At 44.4% G+C, this 23,039-nt stretch overlaps 1 protein-coding gene across 1 annotated transcript in view; it reads left to right on the top strand.

Moving 5' to 3' along the window:
* Positions 1-735: 735 nt before the first annotated feature.
* Positions 736-23,039, top strand: part of UBE3C (ubiquitin protein ligase E3C) — a 97,245-nt gene continuing 74,941 nt past the window's right edge. Inside the window, exons 1-8 of the mRNA XM_018554000.1 lie at positions 736-886; positions 4,711-4,823; positions 12,077-12,130; positions 13,233-13,307; positions 14,412-14,552; positions 15,979-16,094; positions 19,860-20,017; positions 20,106-20,259. Of these exons, the coding sequence (XP_018409502.1) occupies positions 4,758-4,823; positions 12,077-12,130; positions 13,233-13,307; positions 14,412-14,552; positions 15,979-16,094; positions 19,860-20,017; positions 20,106-20,259 (764 nt within the window). The 5' untranslated portion in view covers positions 736-886; positions 4,711-4,757. The remainder of the gene's footprint in view (positions 887-4,710; positions 4,824-12,076; positions 12,131-13,232; positions 13,308-14,411; positions 14,553-15,978; positions 16,095-19,859; positions 20,018-20,105; positions 20,260-23,039) is intronic.

The following is a 23,039-nucleotide window of genomic DNA, read 5'->3' as shown; positions in this document are numbered from 1 at the left end:
TCGTTAGCTGCAGCTCTAAAGGTGCCCCTACACTGCTCGATTCTCGTACGAGAATCGCGGGATTGTACGAGAATCGAGCAGTGTGAACGAAGACGTGCGACCGTTTCTACTGTGCGGTCGCACATCTTTTGTCTAAAGAGCACGCTAGAAAACCAGCCGAAAATCGTACGATTTTCGGCTGGTTTGAACGGTGCTCGGGAGACAAATGCCGAACGGGCCGGTGTGCGCACGCACACACTGCCCGTTCAGCATTGCGGTCATCGGAAGCCCGCCCCTCAGGGGGGCGGGCTTGCATGATCGAGAGTACGATCTGCCTGTCCAAGATGGGCAGATCGTACGTTTTTTAAATCACTTTACAACCATCGCAAGACGAAGGTCTTGCGATGGTTGTACAGTGTATGGCCACCTTAAAGTTATGGGAAATCTGCATAATAACTAAACATGGAAAAAAACTGACAGTGATTTAACCCCTCCTCTACTCTATCCGAAATTTTAAAAAATGGATTTAGCTATACATGAATGATTTTGCACTGCACACTGAACATTCCATCCCAGCACTCCTCAGCCACCACTACAACACCCCCAGTGGCACAAAGCTCTGCTCTCCTCCTTACGGTTTTTTTTTTATCGTTTCAAACAAGCTTTATTAACCATTGACACAATATAGCCGTGTGACAGGTTCTGTCAATGACGTCAGTACGCAGCAAAAAGCAGGTTCGATTGGCGCACGCTGTCACCACTCAGAGGCGCAGCCGACATGCCGGTTGCAGCCAATCGTGACTGTCGATGGAGCCGGGTTGCTGGGGGCGGGACTTCCGTTGTCAAGGCAAATGTCCGGAGCGGCTGCTGTTTTTGTTGCTGAGTGGTGCCCGGTGTGAGCTCCCAGGTAACGAGTCACCTGTCATAGGTCGGAGGGGGGCGGGAAGGAGGCCGGAAACGGGGGAGCCGGTGTCCTGAAGAATGGCAGCTGGCGTGTGTGATACTTTTCGAAATGTCGCCCAGTGTAAACCTTTTCCTTGTCACCTATCACTACTGCTGAGTCATGTGTGACAGAGGAATCCCAGGGAGCCACCATTCCCCTCATCTGCCCTCCCACTGCTCACAGGAAGCAGCCAGGGCTGGTGATGTCATGCAGGTGACGTCACTCGTGCGCCAGCCTTTGTTCTTTGTTGCAGTGCCCCACAATCCAAGTGGACTATTGTGATCTTGCATGATGCCACCCATTACTGTCAACTGATCTCCAGGGCTAGTCCCAGGCTTGGTGGCCCTGTACGTTTTGTTTACAAAATCCTTCATTGTGGTGATGGTTTGAATCACTTGCCAGCCCCTTTTATTCCTTGAAGGTTCAGGGGGACAGATCTCCCAGACTCCCCAGCTCTGATCACCTCTCGCTCTCTTTGTAATGTTATTATGCATAAGTGCAGCTGGAGGAGTGAGTCTTCAGATCTGGCAATAATGGCAGGGAGATCTGGTGACGAGAGACCCTGAGAGAGAAATGTGGCTCATGCAGCTTCCCAGTATTTACTAAGAGCTGAGATATTGGCTTTGTGGGAACCTGATTCACAATCTGTCATTAAAAGAGAACTATGGGGTAAGTGTTTTTTCCCCCATAGTTCTCTTCAGGGTCACAGGAGGACATATACTAACCTCCTCCCATGACCCAAAGCTCAGTATATCGCAAGATATTGCCATGATATACTGTGGGCGCCGCAACCGGGACGGATCCTGACAATGCTGTCAAGATCCACCCAGCTGTGTGAGTGACAGCTGGCTCTGCCTATCTAGAGGCAGTCAGCTGTGCCCGCCCCTCCCTCCTCCTTTCCTCCAGTCAGCGCTGAAGGAGAGGGGAGGGGGGAATCCTTGCGGGGAGGCTGGACTGACAGTCACGGCTCTCTGCAGGGAGATGATCTGGAAGTGAGCGAGGGTCGGTATGTGTTCATTCACTTCCCGATCGATAGACGGTTTAATTGCCACACGCCGGCTATGAGGATGAGTGGAAATCACTCACCTCATAGTTCTCCTTTTTAAAGCTGAACTCCGTGATAAGCAAATATTATTTTCATACAGGAATCCTGTATTCTTCCTTGAATCTTGGTGGGCTTTGTGTATTCCTTCCAGATCTCTGCACACATGAAACTTTCCCTGTAATAAAGACCAGTCATGGCTGCTCTCTCTTCTTGTGCAGGGTGACTGGTCTTGTCTCCGCCCCCTACTGTAGTTATCTGCAGGCAGCCTGTAGTGGGTGGGGCTTGCTGCGCCCCTCGCACAGCTCTGTTGTCTGCACAGGTTATGTACAGCACAGTCATGATGTCACTGATGCATGACAAGGTAATATGGGGCTTTGCACAGGCATGTGGTGCACACCGGGTGGATTTATATCCTTTGTGGCTATTGAGGATTATGTTTACATTGAAGGTTTTGTGTCTGGAGTTCAGCTTTAACGTCACAATAAAATCCCAGCTATGTGAATGCAGTGACTGATGACCTGTGTTGTCTCTCCTTGATATGATGCCTTCTGTGGTGGGCTATACATGGAAGATAATGGCCGGGAGCTTAGCCAGGTCACAGCAGCATGTTATTTGGCGATTTGTAGCTGGTTACAGAACTTCAATGATTGTCTATTCTTCTGCAGATTGTTGTCACCGGCCGCTGTGTTGGGTAATGGCCGCTCTGTAGCTGGCTTCAAAAGCTGCCAAAGGTCAATCAGTCAGTGACTGAGCTACAAATGACTGCACAGACCTTTCCCCGACTGCTAACATCCACCAGAGACACACGGAGAGCCATCCTGTACCTGCTGCAGACCACGGTCACCAAATATCATCCACACAGAACCAAGCACAGGATCTGTGAACAGAGAGACTACAGATCCTATCTGCCACAGTGCCAGAGAGATTTGCAGTCCCAAATAGATTACAAGTACGTTGACCTCACCCCATTTGTAGTCCATTGATTACTTTCCTCCAGCCCCATAACTAAAGGTCTGTACCTGGAGAAATAGTCTGCAGGAGGTAGAGCATTGCACCCGTGATCCATTGTTGTTGCAATTCTTATACCGGCTCCAACGCAAACAAAAATTATACGTTTTTTTTCTTACACCATGTGCATGCGCCTGTTATTTATTTATTTCAGAAGACCACTTGGCACTTTTTTTTTAGCTCAGTCACTTGTGGATTTCTCAGTTTTGGTGACCCCTTTGTATAAAGCAGCTGGACACCAGCCATAAAGGTGGCCATACACTTTACAACCATCGCAAGACCTTAGTCTTGCGATGGTTGTAAAGTAATTAAAAAACCGTACGATCTGCCTATCTTGGACAGGCAGATCGTACTTGCGATCATCGCAAGCCCGCCCCTGGGGGGACGGGCTTCCGATGGCTGCAATGCTGAACGGGCAGTGTGCGCGTGGCACACCGGCCTATTCGGCATTTGTCTCCCGAGCATCATTCAAACCAGCCGAAAATCATAAGATTTTCGTCTGGTTTTCTAGCATGCTCCTTAGACAAAAGACGTGCGACCAGACAGTAGAAGCGGTCGCACGTGGCGTCACGGGAAAACGGGAGGACGCTAGTTTGTGTCCTCCCGTTACCCTAAGGAGAACTATGGGGAAAAACACTGACCCCATAGTTCTCCTTTAAGGCTTAACCATTGACTTTGACGGGTAAAGATTTGAGTCTACCCATCACCGCCCCAATGTTTTCATTGCTGTTTGTGTGTCTGCTGGGAAGATTCATCCTCGTTATTGGTCCTGTGACCATTGTCTCTGATATAGAGAATGATGGAACATCCAAAAATGCTAAATTGTCACCAAAACAGGATCAAAGCAGACATCTTCTAATGGGGACACCTGCTCTGGTGAGAACTGTCTAAAGCACGGTTCTAGTTTATTCATTCAACTTGCGGGCTGAACAAACAAAAATAGAACAGATTCCTCCATCCACGCTGAACAGTATGGATGGATAGCTCCCCCGCTGTCTGCATTATAATCTAACAGCGGCCACCAGCTGCTGACCATAATGCCTGACTGGAGCTTGCCTGGCTTCCTTAATGGGACTTCCATTATCGGTATCGGTGTTCAGTATCGGCGTGTACTGGAAAAAGTATATCGGCACTCGATACCGGAAAACTGGTATCGGTGCATCCCTAGTATATATCCTACTTATCAGGGGATATCCCCTCGCTTTCAGGAGAACTTCTCTGACTTCCTCCTGTGTATCTAGGACAGGAAGTGAAGGGATATCTCCTCGCTGGGACACTAGCCTGACTGAGGTTTTTACCATTCTGTCCTCTATCCAAAATTGACAAAAGTTTGAGTTTTATGTGTATTTTAAACAGAATCTATCAGAATGACAACACGGGAGTGTCATTTGCTGGCATGTTTATGTCGGTGCAAGCTGTGTGGCTGTCATCCTGGTCCATGTTTCACTACTTGGCAACCTATTGACCTGGAACAAGCAAACAAGTAGGAAGTCAGTGAAGTATCTGTTCTTATTCTGGATGAGTAATTTACAACATAGTGAAGGATGGATAAACAACAGCCTGTAGCTCACCACTTCACTAGTGAGATAGGGCAGCTGCCTGACTCTTATACTGACAAGTTCCCTTTAAATGTCCTTGTTCTTGTCCCTGCTTGCTTCATACAGAGCTGTGGGTTGTGCCGACACTGTATAAATGTATGATAATAAAATCTGTCTCCTTTTCTTTATCCTTCCAGTAACCCGCCAGATTCATTCCATGTTCTAGATGGGATAAATTACAGCCATGTTCAGCTTTGAGGGAGACTTCAAAACCAGACCGAAGGTCTCACTGGGAGGAGCAAGCAGAAAGGTAAAGACAGTTGTCACTACACACTTTTCTTTTTCTTCCCTAAGGCTAACCACAAAGCGTGCAATCTAGAACAAGGCAACAGGTCTAAGGTTTGTTCGCACCATGTCTGGATCATGTCCAGACCAGAACAGTTTGTTCCCGGATCAAAAAATCATCCCAATGGTATTTCTGGGCTCTGTTCACACTGGCGCAGTCCGTTCTGGTCCAGACAAAAAAAAATACTGCTTGTACTCTGGTCTGGAATGCCTTGGAACGCATCAAGACCGTATGCAAACGCACAGGGCTGCACCCGAAAAGCCCACCTTGACCAAAAAAAAGTGTCAAAATCACGGCAAAATCCTGTCTAAACCTAATGCACCACGTTACTGTTCTGGTCTGGAAAATATAGCCGTGACCTGCGTTTTGCTGCACTGAATCAGAACCGGTCACCTCCAGGACATAAAAACAAACAAACAAACAATTGTTTTCTATGAGCCCAGTTCACACTACAATGTGTGGTGGGTGAAACGTTGCAGAAAAATGCAGCATGATGCAAAATTTCTCAGCGCACTGCACTGTTGTTCGCAGATCTGAATGGAGTGTCCACATTGTACACTACCAATAAAGTTGCAAGTAAATAATGTAAACCGCTCCAGCAGAGCGCGATACAACGCACAATGCACTAGCCTGCCTACTGAAATGCAGCATTTTAGCGGATGGGCTTTTGTGAATGCTGAATGCTTCTAATAGCAACAGGAGTGTGTTCAAGTGACAGTCATGTGATCGACCTGATCGGTTGATGAAAAGAGGTCTGGTAGATAATTATTTGTGCCAGCATTTGGTCTTTTGTCACGTGACCGCACAGGAAGAAGCTTTCAGCAGAGCTTTTTTGTTAAGGAAATGTAAGTATTTATGTAAGTATTTTATAGTAAATGTCCTTTAAAGCAATATCTTTATTAAAGTGACATTTTTTTAACATAAACCAATACTGTAATGTGTGCCTTACTGTAATCCATGGTAGTTTCTCTTCTCTTTGCTGCTCTTCCTTTTAAATCCTCATGTCTTCTCATGCTGGGCAGAACTTCCCTTTACAGCTGAGTGCCTCTTCCTGTAGTGCTGGCTCAGGTTGTGAACCTTCACACAGACACCATGTATCCATTCCTGAGACAAGGCAGTCTGCTGCAAAACAGAAGTTCTGCCCAGCATGAGAAGAGATACAGATTTAAAAGGAAGAGCAGCAAAGAGAAGGGAAACAACCATGGATTACAGTAAGGCGCACATTACAGTATTGTTTTATGTTAAAAAATCTGAGGGTTTAATGTCACTTTAACCCTTGCAGTGGGGCTACCCCTGCACTGCTATGGTTACCTTTGTTTTTGTTGTCTGGGTGCTAATAAAAAATAAAGGTTATACTCACCTGAACCGCGGAGCCGCTTGCTCTTAGACCGGTCCTTCCAGCCTCTCTCCTGCTACTCTGCAGCAGTCTAAGGTACTATAAATCATCACGTTCTATACAAGGTGTATAGACGTGAGGACGCTGTGGAACGGTGCAATGCTACAGCGTAGGAGGAGACAGGCTTTAGAGACTAGAGCGGCAGGTTAAGGACATTTAAACCCAAGAACACAATTGTATTATATTGCAGCCTGTCGTCCTTATTTGTAGTGGCTGCACAGGGGTGTGGAATTCGTATCGCCCGACGCCCGGGACATGTAGTTCCGGGCGCCGGGGCAAGTGGTTTTTGCACTGTTTTAGCCCTGCTACGGACAAGTAGCAGGGCTGGTTTTCTTTGAGCGCCGAGAGCGGCGCTGCGAGCGGGGGGCGGGGACTGAGAGCTGGGGACAGTCCCCCATCTGCATGCGAATAAACGCGCAGTGTTTTCAACTGCAATCGCGTGCAACCGCACGGGCAGGGCGGTATTGCAGCCGGAAAACGCGCAATCTGCCTGGCATGACTGGGGTGCCATTAGAAAATGATGGCACTGCCAGCACGATCGGCAGTGGTGTGTGATCCGGCACTGCCCGGTCATCGTGCACGAAACCGAGCGTATGACTGGGTGGTCACGGATTCGCACACCACCGCCGATCGTGCTGTCAGTACCATTATTTTCTAATGGCACCCCAGTCGTGTAAGGCAGATTGCGCGTTTTCCTGCTGCAATACCGCCCGGACGATCTCAAGCGATCACGGTTGAAAACACTGCGCGGTGCATGTCGTGAAAATAGGTACATCTACCTTTTTTCTCAGCGATTGCCACGCAGATATAACCCCATACATGCGGACGCAATCGCTGTATGCAACCGCACACGAATCCCCAAGTCTGCACCAACCCTAAAGGGTAAATTCTAGACATAAAAGACAAAAAATTTGTTTCGGACGAAATGAATGGAAACAAAAATGTTGCCATTAGTTTTGTCAAACTAAACAAATGTTTATGATATTTTGGATTTGGCCACCAGTGCATTCTGTGCATGAGCACCGCCATTCTGGAGGCGGGTTGCATGATGTCACATACCGCACACGTCTGTTGGGGGCACAATTTTCCATTCTTGCCTCGGGCGCAAAAGGAGCTAGCTACGGCTCTGCCTTGGGGCAAGTAGTTTTTTCCAAAATTTCCACACCCATGCCTGCATTAGTCTTCAGTTTTCAGGTTAAGAACATTTTTAGCAAGTGCAATGAATACCTGTTGATCTTGCAAGAAATGTAGTGACTTCCGGTCAGTGTCCTAGTCACTTCCTGTAAGCTAAGCCAAAAGTTCAACAATATACATTCTATAAACTACTAGAGCAAGCAGCATTTTTTGCGTTTGCAGTGGAACGGAACGCAGGCAAAGTTTTGCCACGTGTTCGATCGCACTTTGGGGGGTTGGGTGTGGAAGTGGTGCCATTGAATTCAATGCACCGCCACGCCCGCTCCCGTCCCAGAACGCAGGGGGAAGTTTTGTGAGGGATTGCGGTGCGTTCCAGCAGCTACTGCTCTGGAACGCACCGCATTCGGTGTGAACAAGCCCTGAAGGAAAAGTGGCCTGATACATTTTTGACATGTCAAAGTATTCAGTGCTGTACAGCATAAGGTAAGATCTACCTTTTACAATTAAAAAGCAGTCCTTGAGGTCCAACCTAGTTACTATGATGTCACGAGTTTGCTGCAGGCTGAAAGAAGAAGCATTCCCTCAGTCCGCTCTCCCCAAGCTATCAGACTGCAACATAATTACTTTGTAGCAATTCGCAAGGTGAGATCCTGCAGCAGGGGGCTGATCAGTGCCACACATTTGTGAACACAATCAAGAACTGTGCAGGATTTACATGATCGTGTCATCTCTGAGCCAGGATCTCAGTTCAGGAAGTGCTGTAGATAGTGACTGTGCCTGCACAAAGATGGCTCCATCCTTCTGGAGAGAGAAGCAGATGAAGACATTGCCAAGGGGTATACAGTGATCTCTGTGAGAGGTAATAAATAGCTGGAGGTGTTCTAGTGAGACTCGAGCATGCATGCACTTCAAGTGTATCTAATGCTTCTGAAAATAATATAATATATTGGCCTTTAGGAGAAGTTCTGGCATCTTTGCCATTCGTTATTCCTGGTACTGTATTCCCAGTGAAGGTATGTGAAGTGAAAGTGAAATGTGAGCACGGCTCTAATGACGTGCGTTTTCCAGCTACTGTTTATATGGAACTGTGTCCTGGTACTTTCCACCCAGTGACACTATTCCCTGGAAGCAGGCATTGTTCCAAATACAGGGCAGAGGTAGCACAAATATAGCCAGGAGCTTGTTATGATCAGTATGTGGTGATGATGAACAGGTGTCTGCCGACGTGAAGATATTTTCTGCCGGCTTATACAAACGAACGTTTTAACTCTTTGATGAATACGTTCTATATTGTGTGCAGATAATGGTTATATTGGGATTTGCTTGTAAGGATTTTCACGTAGGGGGGGAAACGTTTTTTGCAGACTTGTACATAAGGAGCCTTTAAAGGGTATCTTCAATTCTCTATAATCTAATTCCACACGTTTCAATGACATGGATCCCAGAGACAGATGCATCTTGGGATTTGTAGTTTTACGACACCTGGAGGGCCAGAGATTCCCCACTCCTGGTGTAAATGGATGATTTTTTTAATTTAAAAACTACACACTGCTCCAGAGGTTCAGGAAAGGGGGGCTGGAGAATGTGACCATGTTTTTCTGTTATATGTAAATATCGCTGTAACATTAAACATGATCCCAAAAATAAATAAAGCCTTTAAAGAAGAACTGCGAGCAGAATTCTTATAAATCCCTGCAATGGGGCTCTTTCCATACTGCAAGGGCTAACTGCTTGTGTTGAACTAGGGAGGTAAATAAGTTATACTCACCGTATCCTCAGAGCCGTCCGGCTGTGACTGCGCTCCCTGAAGCCAGATTCCTCCTCCAGCGCTGTAATGGAGGGCCGGTGCACACCTAGGCGATTTATTGCGCAAACCACAGATTTGCATTGAAGTCAATGGAGGCTGCTCACACCTTTGCTGTTTGTCGCGTGAAAAGGTGCAGGAGCTATTTTTCGGGTGGTTGTCGCGCGGTTTGGGTCCCATAGACATCTTTATGCATTAAAAAACGTGCGACAACCGTGCGGTTTACAATGAAAAGTCGCGCAATAGAAAACACGCGAGAACAGCTCGGCATCTGAATCGCCTAGGTGTGAACCTAGCCGGCATGTTCCTCTGTGTCCTTGCCTCCTATGCACTGTGTATAGTACATGATGACTCTGGGACCTTAGACTGATACGAGAAAGGCTCCAGGAACCAGTCTAAGAGCAAGCTGGCTCTGAAGATCAGGTGAGTATAACTTTTGTTATTTTCCTCCCTAGACCAAAGCGAGTAGTTAATCTTTGCAGTGTGGGGGCAGCCCCACTGCAAGGGTTAATAAAACGTTTGCCCAGAGCTCTTCTTTAAAACGATGTACATGGGGGCGGCCATGTTTGCTAGCTACATGGTGAAGTGTCAGTCATTTGACAAATTGCTTTTGCAGTAATAACGGGGAATGTGAAGTGTCTGAAATAACTCCTCTGTAAGTAAAAGAAATGTATTGCCCGGCGTCTGGAGTCTATTACAGTTCCCATAAAGCTGTATTTTCAGGAAGCCGGCGTGATTAACTAACAGAGGGAATGCGGGTGTATTTAGTGGTAATTATTTGATTCAATATTCCAGCACAATTCATACATTTTCTGGAGGCAGGAATCCATTTTCAGTTCTTTCCATCTCCTGCTCACATTAATGTCGCGGTGCACACTATCATTTACAGAGCAGACCTCTCCGGAGGAAGACAAAACATGCAATTAGGCCATGTGCTAGAAGCAGCCATTTCTCTGGCTGATGTAAGCTCTTGTTGGCGCCTTCTTCTCACTTTTTAACATATTCCACTTCTATCATATCGGGATGAAACCTCATGAATCCCTTACATTGAGAGCTCACTGGAGGATTTCTGTTAGTCCGGGTTCATAGCATTGTCCCTGTAACTTTGTCTTTTGTAGAAATTATAGAGGAATTCCAGGAAAGAAGTGTGATCATTCAGTGTAGTGGTAATGCCATCCTTGGGGGCAATACCAATGTGCTACAGTCTGCCCACTCAGTCTTCTAATTATTATTATTATACAGCACGGTACAAAATGCGGGAGACAATACAGTTACAATACAGTACAACAGTGTTAGGGGGGCCCTGCTCAGGAGAGCTTACAATCTAGCATGCTGAACTACAGATAAAACCCCATTCACACTGAACTACAAGCTTTTTCAGCGTTGATTTGAGCTGAGCGACATTGAGGCTAGGCTCACACCTGAGCTACACCGCACAACACCTGGGACGCACAATGCAGGCAGCGATTGCCGTGCGGCCCCATTGATTTCATTGGGGTGACATCCGCACGGCAAAGTACCTTTTTCTGCCATTGCCGCGCAGATGTTACCCCATGGAAATCAATGGGGCCGTGCGGCAATCGCTGCCAGCATTGTGCAGGATCCCATGTCCCGGGACACACATACCAGGTGTTGTGCGGTGTAGTGCAGGTGTGAACCTAGCCTTAAACATTTAAAGTAGTGGCAAACTTTTTTTCAATAATGAATTCAGATCAAAAATAATATACATCATCCACAAAGTATTTCTTTACATTTTTGCCCGAGCACTTAAAAGCCTCATGTTTCCAAACAGCTGCAACTCTCTCAGCTCAGCTTCCCTGAACTTCCTGTCCAGTACAAGATCACAAGGGACAGAGCAGTCTCCAGCAGCCACCTATCTACTAGCATGGAGAAGGGAGGAGCAAGGAACAGGGGAGTGCCTTGCTGTGCCTGTGTGTTTACAGAGACACGCACAGCTTACTAGCACACACAAGGGTGGCTTAATAGGATCCTGCAAAAGATAGGAGCCGCACTAAATCAGGACCAGTGTTCAGGGGACCAGCTGATTCTGCAGGAAACTTTTAAACACGAAGGAGCAGCATCCATTGTAAGTGATTTAATGTCAATGGCTTAAAAACATTTTGACTTTAATATCACTTTAAATACTTCTATGTAAACCGCTTTACAAGCCAAAGGACTTATAATTATGTTCAGCTAGTCTTCCAAACCTGGCCCACTGCCAGATATCATGGTATGACCGTTGACCTCACTTTTTTTTCTACTACAGTTTGTATGTAGAGGCAAAACTTTTTTGTTTTTAGTTTTCAAAGGAGAAAGGAAGAGTTCAAACATCTGCAATTGTTTGTTTGTTGTTTGTGTCCTGTTGGGGACATTTCCCTCCCTTCCTGTCCTGAGGCTAGGTTCACACGTCAGCGATCCCAGGGAAAAAGCGTCCCGGGACTGAGCGATCATGTGCGGGTGCACACAGCAGTTGCCACGCAGGCCCCATTGATTGCAATGGGGTTACATCTGCGTGGCAATCGCTAAAAAAAGGTACATGTATTTTTTTGCCGCAATCGTGTTCTATGGTATCATGGCAGGAAACTGCACGATCTGCCCGGCGCGACGGGTGCCATTAGAAAATAATGGCACCTCCAGCGCGATCGGCGGTGGTGGGTAATTCCGTGACCGCACTGCCATCCACGTGGTTTTGTGCATGATTGCCGTGCGGTCACATATCACCAGTGTGAACCTATCCTCAATATTACAGCATTCAGCAAGAAGGTCTGAAACATGAATCTGCTGAACCAATGAGAAAATGAATCTGTATAACTGTTGCAATGAAAATAGATAGTTAGGAATCATGTAGACCATTTATTAAACGCTGACATCATTGTCTTTCAGGAAGAGAAAGCATCCCTTCTACATCGTACCCAGGAAGAACGGCGAAAGAGGGAGGTAGGTCAAAGATAGTAAATATAGAAAATGAACTGCGCCAATAAGCAAGCTAACGGCTACAAGGCACTGAAATGTACACCCACTGTGAGTGTGTATATGTGAAAAATGAATAACTAGATGTGCCGAGCTACAACAATGATCAGATTAGGTCAAAGATAGTTCCAAGTGAAAGTAAATAATGAGTTTCCGTTATCCACACTCGTGTGTGGATCGGTCTGAAGTGTGTTGTTTGAGTAGTAATCACCATTGTGCCACCCTGAAGCTGCCATTTTTAAGCTGAAGTTCACTACTTTGTTTCTTTATATTTAGGATCAGTTAGTGTCTGCCTTCTTTTTTTCTTTTAAAGATCAGATCATAAATACATTTGGCCAAACTTGTAAGATCTGAATGCTTGGCGACTTAGAGGAATTTTATTTATTAATTTTTTTCTTTCCAGGAGAACTGTGGCCTAATCATTTTTGGCCATAATTCTCTTTGGGGTCACAGGAGGACGTATACTAATGTCTCCGGTGACCCAAAACTCAGTATATAGCGGCCTTGAATTATGGGGATGAGTTTTTTCACTCACCCCATAATTCTCCTTTAAACCTTATTTTGTTAATGTTTTCTATGTATAGTCTGTAAATCCCATTTATTCTCTTTCCCCTTTTCTCTTTCCCCTTTTCTCTTTCCCCTTTTCTCTTTCTCCCCCTGTTCATACACAGACCCAGTGTGAACGGACCCATAGGGGTGATGGGTAAAGTGGGGGAAATAAGATGTTTTCCATGGAATTATTGTTTCCCATCTTTTAGACAATTTTGCATAAAAATTTGTCTTTACGTTCTGTGGAACTGATACTGTATGTGATACATTTCCATTACACTTCCAACTTCTCCAAATAGATGCTCTGCCTGTAAAACTTGCCCACTTCGCAGGAGAGATGCCTCTGACAGCTTTGGCAGAGTTGTGATACATTCCTATACACATTACCGACACGCACGTGCATCTGTCGCAAGTTCCGCCATTTGTCACACTACCGCAAGACCGATTTCTAGAGTATCTGCAACACGCTTTATGAATTCCAGGGATTGTGTCATATTATTTGTACTTTGTTGTTTTATAGGAAGAGAGGAGAAGGTTAAAGAATGCAATAATCATCCAATCCTTCATAAGAGGCTACAGGGACAGAAAACAGCAAGTATGTCTTATACCGTGTCATGTTGTTTCAGTTATCAATGCCTGTAATGTGATACAAAATGTGATGAACCACAAGGCAACTAGACTGTCTTAAAGGGTGTTTAAACCCCCGCGTGTTTTTGCATATATCTACTGCTAGCAAGCCGTAGATATATGCAAAATGCTTTACATCGATTTTCCTGGGCGCTGTATGGCGTTCTGCCGAGTGTCTTCCCCTCTGCTGTGAAGACATAGAGGGTCCTTCAATCACCATTCAGTGAATGCCTAGTATTTTCATTGGACGAGGGGAAGTGACATCATGATCTGCTCCTTGTCCAATCAGATAATGCCTAGTATTCAATGATCAAAATACATGGCACTTGCTGAATAGCTGCTATGCTGAGCTAACGACCCTCTGTGTTTTCTTAGCAGTCGGGAAGTTGCTTAGCCTAGCGCAGCACAGGACCCGAAAGATCGATGTAAAGCTCTATAGTAGCTTGGGTTACTACAGTGTTTTGCAGGATCCCCATGGGCCGGCCAGGTATAAAATATGTATACTTGTACTGTAATCCCTATCACAGTAAGATTGTGTAGGGCTTATACAACCAGATTGTATAGTGTAAGGCCAGCTTTATATAGGGAGGTTTTAGTTTTCTGAAGGAAACCTGTAGTACAGAAGTGATGTTTATTCTGTGCACAGGTTTCCTTTTACGTTTCTGTTTATCCTTCTTCTGAAATCGAAGGTACAGTCAGAGTAAAAGTGAAAGTAGACGTGATCTGTAGTGTACGGATATTCTGTCAGTGCAGCTAGTAAAAATCATATCATCTGCTCCATAATGTCAAATTAAACTTCAGCCAAAACTTTTTTTGTAGAATAGAAAGGAATTAGAACTTGTCAGGCTTTTATTGTCTCTTTGTTCACTGGCTAGATTTCTTCTTGCCTCCTGTCCTAGCAGTGGTCATGAGGACAGGAAGTGAGGGGAAATATCTCTAAGGGAGCATCGGGCTTGGATGAATAGATACCCTGCTCTACAAACCTTGGCCGCAGTTTATGAAGCCTTTCTTGGCCACATGCTTTTTTATCGCATTGTCTTAAATTGCTCTCTTTTCTTTCCCCCCTGTAAAGTACTCTATCCAAAGAAGTGAGTTTGATTACTGCGTTAATTTGGCATCTTCCAGTGGAAGCTCTGTAGATGGACACACCTTGACCCTGCTAGTGCGGAAACTGCTCTTCTTCTACAGACAGAATCAGGATTCAAAGCGTTTGGTAAGAGTCATTGTTTATTGCTTGCATTCTAAGGAAAATCCGTTGGTGGAAAATAGTTAGTAGACTAATATTGCTTAATAATAATAATAGACAAAGTTTGCCTTGCTTCCCTGGCACCTCCTGAACTTTAGCACATGATGTGTGCAAATATCAACCTTTAGCTCAAGTAGTAGTTGTGGCATGTTCCCACATTCCAAAAGATCTCCCTTTGTAGAGGCCACTGAGCTATGTGCTTTGAATTAGGGGATGTAAGGGCATGCCTGTGACTAAAGCTGGCCATGCATTATATTTTCTTCATTCAACCTGCGGGCTGAACAAATACAATGTAACAGATTCCTCCATCAACGCTTATGAGCATTGATTAAGGAATCTCCCGCTGTCTTCATTGTATTCTGACAGCGTCCGAGGGCATAATACCCGTACAAAGCCGACAGCTCATTGGCTCTCCGCTCTGTTTTGTTTGTAGATTTTCCGACCGGCTCATTCAGTTAGCTGATTGAGGAATGCCAGCAGAATGGGTGCTGACAGCCCCTGTGCGAATTTCGACAGGTTTGTCAAGATTTGCAGTGTATTGCCACCTTAAGGCTGAACGTACGCTGTTAGATTTTTCTCATTCAGCCCAGTGGGCTGAATTTGAGAAACCATTGGGTTCCCCCATCCACGCTAAACAGCAAGGATAGAGTAGGGATGCACCGATACCATTTTTTCAAGACCAAGTTCTGTTTCTCAAGAACTTGCCGATACCAATTACCGATACTTTTTGTTAAAGTGACATGTGACATTTTTCTAAAACAATACAGACTATTTTAGGACAGTGCTTGAGCACCATGGACCAGTCACAGCTGCATCCCTGGTAGTTCTGCCACTGACTTGTAGAGGGACTACAAATCCAAGCAATACATTATGCAGCACTGCAGAATACCACCAGCTATAGAGGACTACAAATCCTAACAATACATTATACAGTAATGCAGAAAGGCATCTGCTATAGAGGACTACAAATCTCAGCAATCCCATTATACAGCAAAGCAGAATACCATCAACTATAGAGGACTACAAATCCCAGCAATACAGGGCTGTATGCTGTCTCCGCAGGGCTGCATTCGGGTGCCACCAGGGCTGCATGTGGGTGCCACCAGGGCTGCATGTGGGTATCTCATGTACTGTAGATGAGATTTTCATGGTAAGCAGACGCACAGTTAAGAAGTGGTCAGGATCCAGTTTTTTTCTGTCACAATGCAACTTTAGTGAAGCTGAGGGAGGAATTTATGTAGTTGTAACCTTTTCAGTACGCTTGTTGCAAAATCTGTCTCACTGCTCCTCTTGGCTTCTGGGCAACAGAATTGCTATCAATGTGTGCTATTGAGTTTTTCTTTGATATAGTGAAAAGCCTCCAAGTATTAATATGTGTGTATTTTCTGTATAGATATGGATTTGTCAGAACTTGATAAAACACAACTCTCAGTTTGTAAAACATCTGATTGGACCAGACAGACTCACTTGCCTTTATCAAATCAAACGACTGCTGGGATTATGTTGCAGGTAAGTGCTTCACGATCATATATTCTTTCTGCAGGTCTGTAAACAGTGACCACAGTGTCTGACTTGTTGAAGTGTTAAATAAAAAGTAAGCACTCATTGATGTGTAGTTTTTTTTCCATTGCAGCCTTAAAATATACCGGTTCTCAGACACTAAAAAATGTATTCAAGTACCCCCTAACTAATACCAAAAATGTATCTTATTTGTGTATTACTTGGCTGGAGATCCTCAAATCATTTCTGAATTGGTACTGACACTGTCCTTCCTTCTGGATGGTGGCTACTTTTCCCTGTGTGTGTTGAAGTAGTCACCGCTCCAAGCTCGCTCCTGTGCTGGACTACAATCTCATATTTAGTTTACTAATTTGTATTGAGATTGTAGTCCATCACAGGAGTGAGCTTGGAGAGGTGACTACTTTAAAACACACACAGGGGAACAAAATTAGCCCCCCTCCAGAAGGAAGGACAGTGTTCACACCAATTCACAGATTTGAGGATCTACAGCTGAGTGATACACAAAAAAGATACATTTTTGTTAATGGTGAAGGTACTTGAATGTATTTTTAAGATTTAACTCCTGAGTTTAGTGTCACTTTAATGTATAAAACTAGGGATGCCTAGATACTAAGTACTATAGTTTGTACAAGTTCTGATACCTTTCCAGCTGCAAGACTAGACTAGAGAAAAACTCAAAAGTTAGGTGGCAGCTGTCATCTTTAAGGAGCATTGGCTACGGGGCTCCTGGGATTTGTGCATCCCTGTTTTAAAGTATGACTTGTGTATATATACGCATAAGTACGTACGTACCTATGTGTAGCCGTCAATTTACGCTGTGGTTAGGTTCCTGAAGGATTGGTTGTAAGTCAATGGGAAGTTATGTTCCAGACCTTTAAATTGACATAAGTAATCAAATACAGGTACATTATATTGAAAGCTGCTGCATGAGCTCACACAAGGAGCTTTACATTTTTTTTACCTGTATTATGTTACTTATGTCAATTTTGAGAGAGGCTTTGAACCTAACTTCCTCACTTTCCACTGACATTATTTAATGGCTTTCAGGTTACATAGTTTCTATTTAGAACCATTCCTTATTTTGATAGAGGCCTGGAACCTAACTCCTTCACTTCCCATTGACATACATTATATATTTGGTTTTAATTTACAACAATCCCAAAAAAAGGTTGCTATTTTGAATCCGAGCAAATTGAACCGATGTAAACCATGGGCCCCCTGTATATATTATATATGGAGGAATGCCAGGGCCCAGTCACAGCGGCAAGCCTGGTAATTCTCGTCAAAATGCCAAGTATCGGCACTGGTATCTGTGCATCCCTATATGAAACATTTCTTTTACTATTCCTGCTGAATCGGCTGGAATTCTTTCTGTTTGTGACCCTGTTCCCTCAACAGAAGGCAATCATTAGATCCACTTTTGCTGCAGGAATGTGTTGGAAATTCCTTGGCCACTGTCAGAATATAAAGCTCACAGCGGGAGACTCGCCCATTCACGCTGTTTAGCGTGGTTAGAGGAATCTGTTATATTTTTTTCGTTCAGCTAGCAGGTTTACCGAAGAAAATATAACAGTATATACCAGCTTTAGCCTCCCTGTTCTCTTTTTTTTTTTTGTAAATTCTTTATTTATGTATTCCACCAATTTTCCATGTTTTCATGAGAAAAGGAACAAAAGAAACAAACCATATGAGGCCACACCATCATTTACACAAATATAAAACATCTTCGTTGCAATCATGGTGCAGCCATAGCGCCCTAATGGTGGTTACAACTGGTCTCATCTCTCCTGTACACTAGAAGTCACACTACACCTTAGCTCCGACCCATATCGTCACGTGCCAGGGTCTTACCCCATAAGGCCCACTCTTCCAATAATTGTTAGGAGCAAGCAATATTAATTAGATCCACCAGTAAGGGCTATCACAGAATAACTGGTGTATATGAACCTATATAACCTCAAACAACATAACTGAGAGCAAAAGAAAATGAAGTGAAAATAGACAGAGGGGGAACAGTAGCGGGGAGAGGCGAAGGTAGAATAAAAAGCTATTATAAAATGGGAATCTCTGTCTTCAGACTAAAGGAACCATATCCATTTTGGGGCAATGACGCAAGTAGGTATCTTTTATATGGGATTTGATTGTTGTGTTTATGTAGGCATTCTTACATTGAACAAACACAGCAATTTAGATTCTGTTATTTAGCAGCACATTCAATTTAAATCATTGTTTCTATAAAACAAGAAACTTGTCAAGGACCTATGGTAGAGTATGTATGCCAGGCACCGGGAGCTTGCTTGCAGAAGGGAAAAGCAGAGGAATTACCTAATCAAGTATGGTGATGCTTCTTTGTTATTCATGCAGCAGGCTAGGGGATGTGAGGTGACTTGCCTGTATTCCTTTAAGTGTATTTAAACCGGAACAATGAATGTCTCTTATTTGCTCCCTTTCGGTCTGTTAAATCTACTATAGGAAGCGTGCTGTTATATCTGTTAAGTGCAAAAAAAGAAATTCAGGGCTGCCCTGTGCACACCTCTTGTTATATCAAGGAGCCTTATTAGCCCTCCTAGTTCTTATCTTGGTACTACAGATCATGTAGTAGTTGAAGAAGAAAGTGTTTGATTCCATTGTTTAGCAAAAGAGCTCTGGGCAGGATTGACACAGCTGAGTCCACAAAAATGCTGCATGTTGTCAGCCCAGAAAAGGACTTGGGAGCTGGGTGCATTTCTGGCAGATCATCAGGTATTTCCCTGTACTTTAAAAATGAACTGCAGGATAAGCAAATATTATCTGAATTGATGAGGCATGTGTATTCTTGGTGAGGTTTGTGTATTTTTCCTCTGTGCAAGGAGCTTCCTGTAATCAAGACCAGTCAATGCTGCTTCTCTCTTTCTGCAGAGTGGCTGGTCTTGTATCTGCCTTTCTGTAGGTTTGTGCAGGCAGCCTGGAGTGTTATCAAAGACATGTGGTGCACACAAAATGGAATTATATCCTGTTGTGGCTATTGAGGTATATATATTTACATGAAAGTTTATGTGCCCCAAGTTCAGCTTTAAAATAATAAAACATGGAGAGATGGAGAAACATTAATTGGAGAGATGTTTTTCTATATGCTTTTTTTTGCCCTGGCATTCTTAAACTGTAATAGAGAAAAACATTGCCACCTACCTGGCTATATAGTATGAGAGGTGTGTGTGAATCACAAAAGTGGCTGGATCGAATCACACATATGCAGGATATAAAACTTATGTGTGTTTAAAGGATATAAAGGAGACAGGTGGGCTGCTCGCAGTTTGTAAACTGACTGTAGGACACAGCAGGCAGATTTATTTGTTTCGTTCTAAGGGCACCAAATCCCAAATGGAAATTGCCGCCAGAGTTTGCATGGGCACGTTTGGCTGCCTCCTTTTATTCCCTATGGTCATCAAGTATGATGGGTGGCCTTATAGACCAGCAGGGAGGTACGGGAATCCCTACACAGAGTCACCATGCGAGCTATAATCTCAGATTAAATAATAGAGCTTCTTTGGGGTTTGGGGATCCTGGGGGGAAATAAAGACCATCTGTGGGAAGGGACGTACTAGCTTACAGGTACACATTTATGTATAATTTATGAACCAGACAGCCCAGTCCCATAGCGGCTGTTTTTAGGAGGCATATGCGTCCATTGGAAACCGCTAAAAAAACGCGCAGACTGTGATGTTTTAGTTTCATTAACTAGATGTATTCATCTATTTTATTTTTGTATTGTAGGCTAATGCAGTATTGTGAGGATGACGGCCTCAATGTTGCACTACCTATGAGAATGGTGGAAGTCTTTTCAGCAGAAAACACATATTTGCCTGTCCTAGGAGATACAACAACTGTAGCTTCATTAGTTGAACAAATTTTGCACTACATGATTCAGAAAGGTGAGTATTTGTACACAATATACACACAATATACTGTATATAACCAGAGCAACTGCAACTTCTCACCATATTTGTTTTTTCCTTATAGGATACTATAGGTCGCAGTACTTATTAATTAACAGCAAGCTTCCATCTAGCATCGAATACACAGATGTCTCCAGAGTTCCTATCGCAAAGATTCTTTTAGAAAACATTTTGAAACCACTGCACTTTACTTACAGCTCCTGTTCTGATGGTGCAAGGTAAATAGTTATGAAGATTGTTAGATATGGAAGTTTGACATCTGGAATAAATATTGTGCGCTTCTACAAAAAGTTCAGATTTTTTTTTTTGGGTGCTTATGTTGTGTTTGCTAGGTGGTAACTTTTAAAAGGACTGCGTAGCAGCTAGTACGATCATGTGACTAAGCTGTCTGATAAAGGACGATTAAAGCAGTACTAAAGTCTAATTGTTTTTTACCTTAATGCATTCTCTGCATCAAGGTAAATAGCACCCTGCTAACTTTCCATGCCCTCTCCCTACCCAAAACACTTACCTAGGGTCCACATCACTGCTGCCAGCACCTGGATGATCTGCTATGTCCCTGAAGTCCCGGGTTGAGGGGAAGGATCCTGAGGCCACTGAAGGCAGGGCAGTAATAGGCTGCTGCACCTGCCTGTCAAATTATTGTAAGGAGGCGGGCACAGTGGGAGTGGCTTACGGAACACGGTGTGTGTCATTGGACGCGCACAGCTCGGCTCAGCGAGCATGCACGAGTGTCTCCTTTGCAACCTGCTAGGCAAAGGAGATATGAAAGCTGCAGAAAATAAATTAAATGGTGCAATTTAAAAAAAAAGAAAAAAAAAAAGCTTATTAAATAAATTGGCATAAACAGTACTGATTTCAAATTTTAAAAAAACCCAAGGGTTTAATGTCACTTTAACTGACCCAGTGAGGCCCGTAAGAAAAGTACTTCTTTCAGCACAGCTGAGAGTCATACAGTGACTGATGTGTGAACAGAAGACGACCTCTTGACTAAGCAGAAGACTACAGATTATTCATATGCAATATTTTTAATACTAATACTTTAATACTTATATACATAGGGCTTGAAAAATTTGATGGTGTTTTACCAGTCAGTCAAAAATTTCACCAGTCAGCATGACCGGACTATAGCCTTGCAATTTATGTTAACATTTTGTGGGGACTGGTAGAGTTTTCTTTTGGAGGTATATAATCACCACGGGGGGTTATTTTTTTTTAAACTATATAATGAAACAAGTACCATAAATGTTAAAAAAAAAAACAGTTTTCCTACGTTATGTTATAAAACATTTATTATTACCCATATTTTTAGTAAAACATAAAAGTCGGGGTCACGTCGGGTAAATGGACACCAAACATGTCAAGCCTTAAAATTGTGTGCGCTCGCAAAATCACAAAAAACGCCCATAGGCGACGATTAAAACGCTTTTACTGTTCCTCAGTTTAGTGTTATCAGTGATTAATGGCTCTAAAATTATTGCTCTCACTCCAGCGTTATGTAACATGTGCAGCACAATAATCGTCGTTTTCGCACCCGATGCATATCTGCGTGTGTATGTGGGGAGCGGGGGCATTTTTTTTATGCTTTAATTTTTGTATTACTTTTTTTTTTTTACACACAACTTTATTGCAATTGCATGGGGGGCTAAGAAGCCCCCTATGTGATAGCCAATTTACATGACTGGTCCTCTTTATGGAGACATCAGGGGTCTCCAAGACCCCTAATGTCACCTAGGGACCCCCAGAGAAGCTGATGAAGCAGAGATCTGCTTCATCAGCTTCTGTAGCTGGAAAGTGACACTGTATGCAGGAAGTGATGTAACACAGGCCTTCTTAAACTTTCTCCACTCGTGACCCCTTTTTGGCCGAGGAAATTTTTAAGGGACCCCAACATCGGTCGGTGTCTCCCCACTCCCCTAGCGTAAGTCGGTGTCTCTCTCCTCTTCTCCCCCCCAGCACCAGTCAGTGTCTCTCTCCTCTTCTCTCCCTTCCCCAGCACCAGTCAGTGTCTCTCTCCTCTTCTCTCCCTTCCCCAGCACCAGTCAGTGTCTCTCTCCCTCCCCCCCAACGTCTGTCAGCGTCTCTCTCCAGCGTTGGTCAGTGTGTGTCTCTCTCCCCTCAGCGTCCCTCTCTCCTCCCAGATACCCCCCCCCTCCGTGTCGGTCAGTCAGTACTACTAAGCCCCCTCCCCACCTTTACGTCCAGCAGCTGTGCTCCACTGCTGGAAAAGGCAAATATTCGGCTGTGCTCCACTGCTGCTGGGTTAAAGAAAGTTCAGTCAATGTAAAACAAAAAAACCTTCCTGTGCACACGTGCTCAGGAAGGTACCAAGTGCACAGGGGGGGGCCGCGACACCCCCTGTGCAAACTACACTGCAAATTATACATTAAACTGAAATAAAACAATCTAGATTGGAGCCCAGACCTCCTCAGCCGCCTGGGCCCCTCACACAAGTACCGGCCATACCCCCCTGATGGCGGTCCTGGCCGGGTACTCGGATCGCGACCCCCCTGTTCACTTGCGGGACCCCATATGGGGTCGCGACCCACACGTTAAGAAGCACTGATGTAACATACATCACTTCCTGCATTCGAGGACTGAGAGGAGATCAAAGGGAGTTCGTATACTGAACTCCCTTTAATCTCCTGTCACAGAGCCGTGCCGGTCCCGGCCGCATCGGGTACAGCGGTTCTCGGGACAGTGCAGTGACAGCTCTCTAGACGCCCGATCACTTGAATGTATAGCTCCCGGCCTGCCGGGAAGCTGCTCGTCGGGCTCCACCGTCCTCTCGTCACAGACGAGCGGACGAGTGGATTTTTCAAGCCCTGTGTGTGTGTGTGTGTGTATGTATGTATGTATGTATGTATGTATGTATGTATGTATGTGAGAAAGAGATATATATATCTATATCTATATCTATATCTATATCTATATCTATATCTATATCGATATATATCTATAGATATCTCTCTCTCTCTCTCTCTCTCTCTCTCTCTCT

The sequence above is a fragment of the Nanorana parkeri genome, unplaced genomic scaffold (genome assembly GCF_000935625.1).
Source record: "Nanorana parkeri isolate BGI_ZX_2015 unplaced genomic scaffold, ASM93562v1 scaffold137, whole genome shotgun sequence".
In the NCBI taxonomy this organism is placed as follows: domain Eukaryota; kingdom Metazoa; phylum Chordata; class Amphibia; order Anura; family Dicroglossidae; genus Nanorana; species Nanorana parkeri.
Note: the sequence above shows the minus strand (reverse complement) of the source record. Positions and strands in the feature narration are given on the sequence as shown.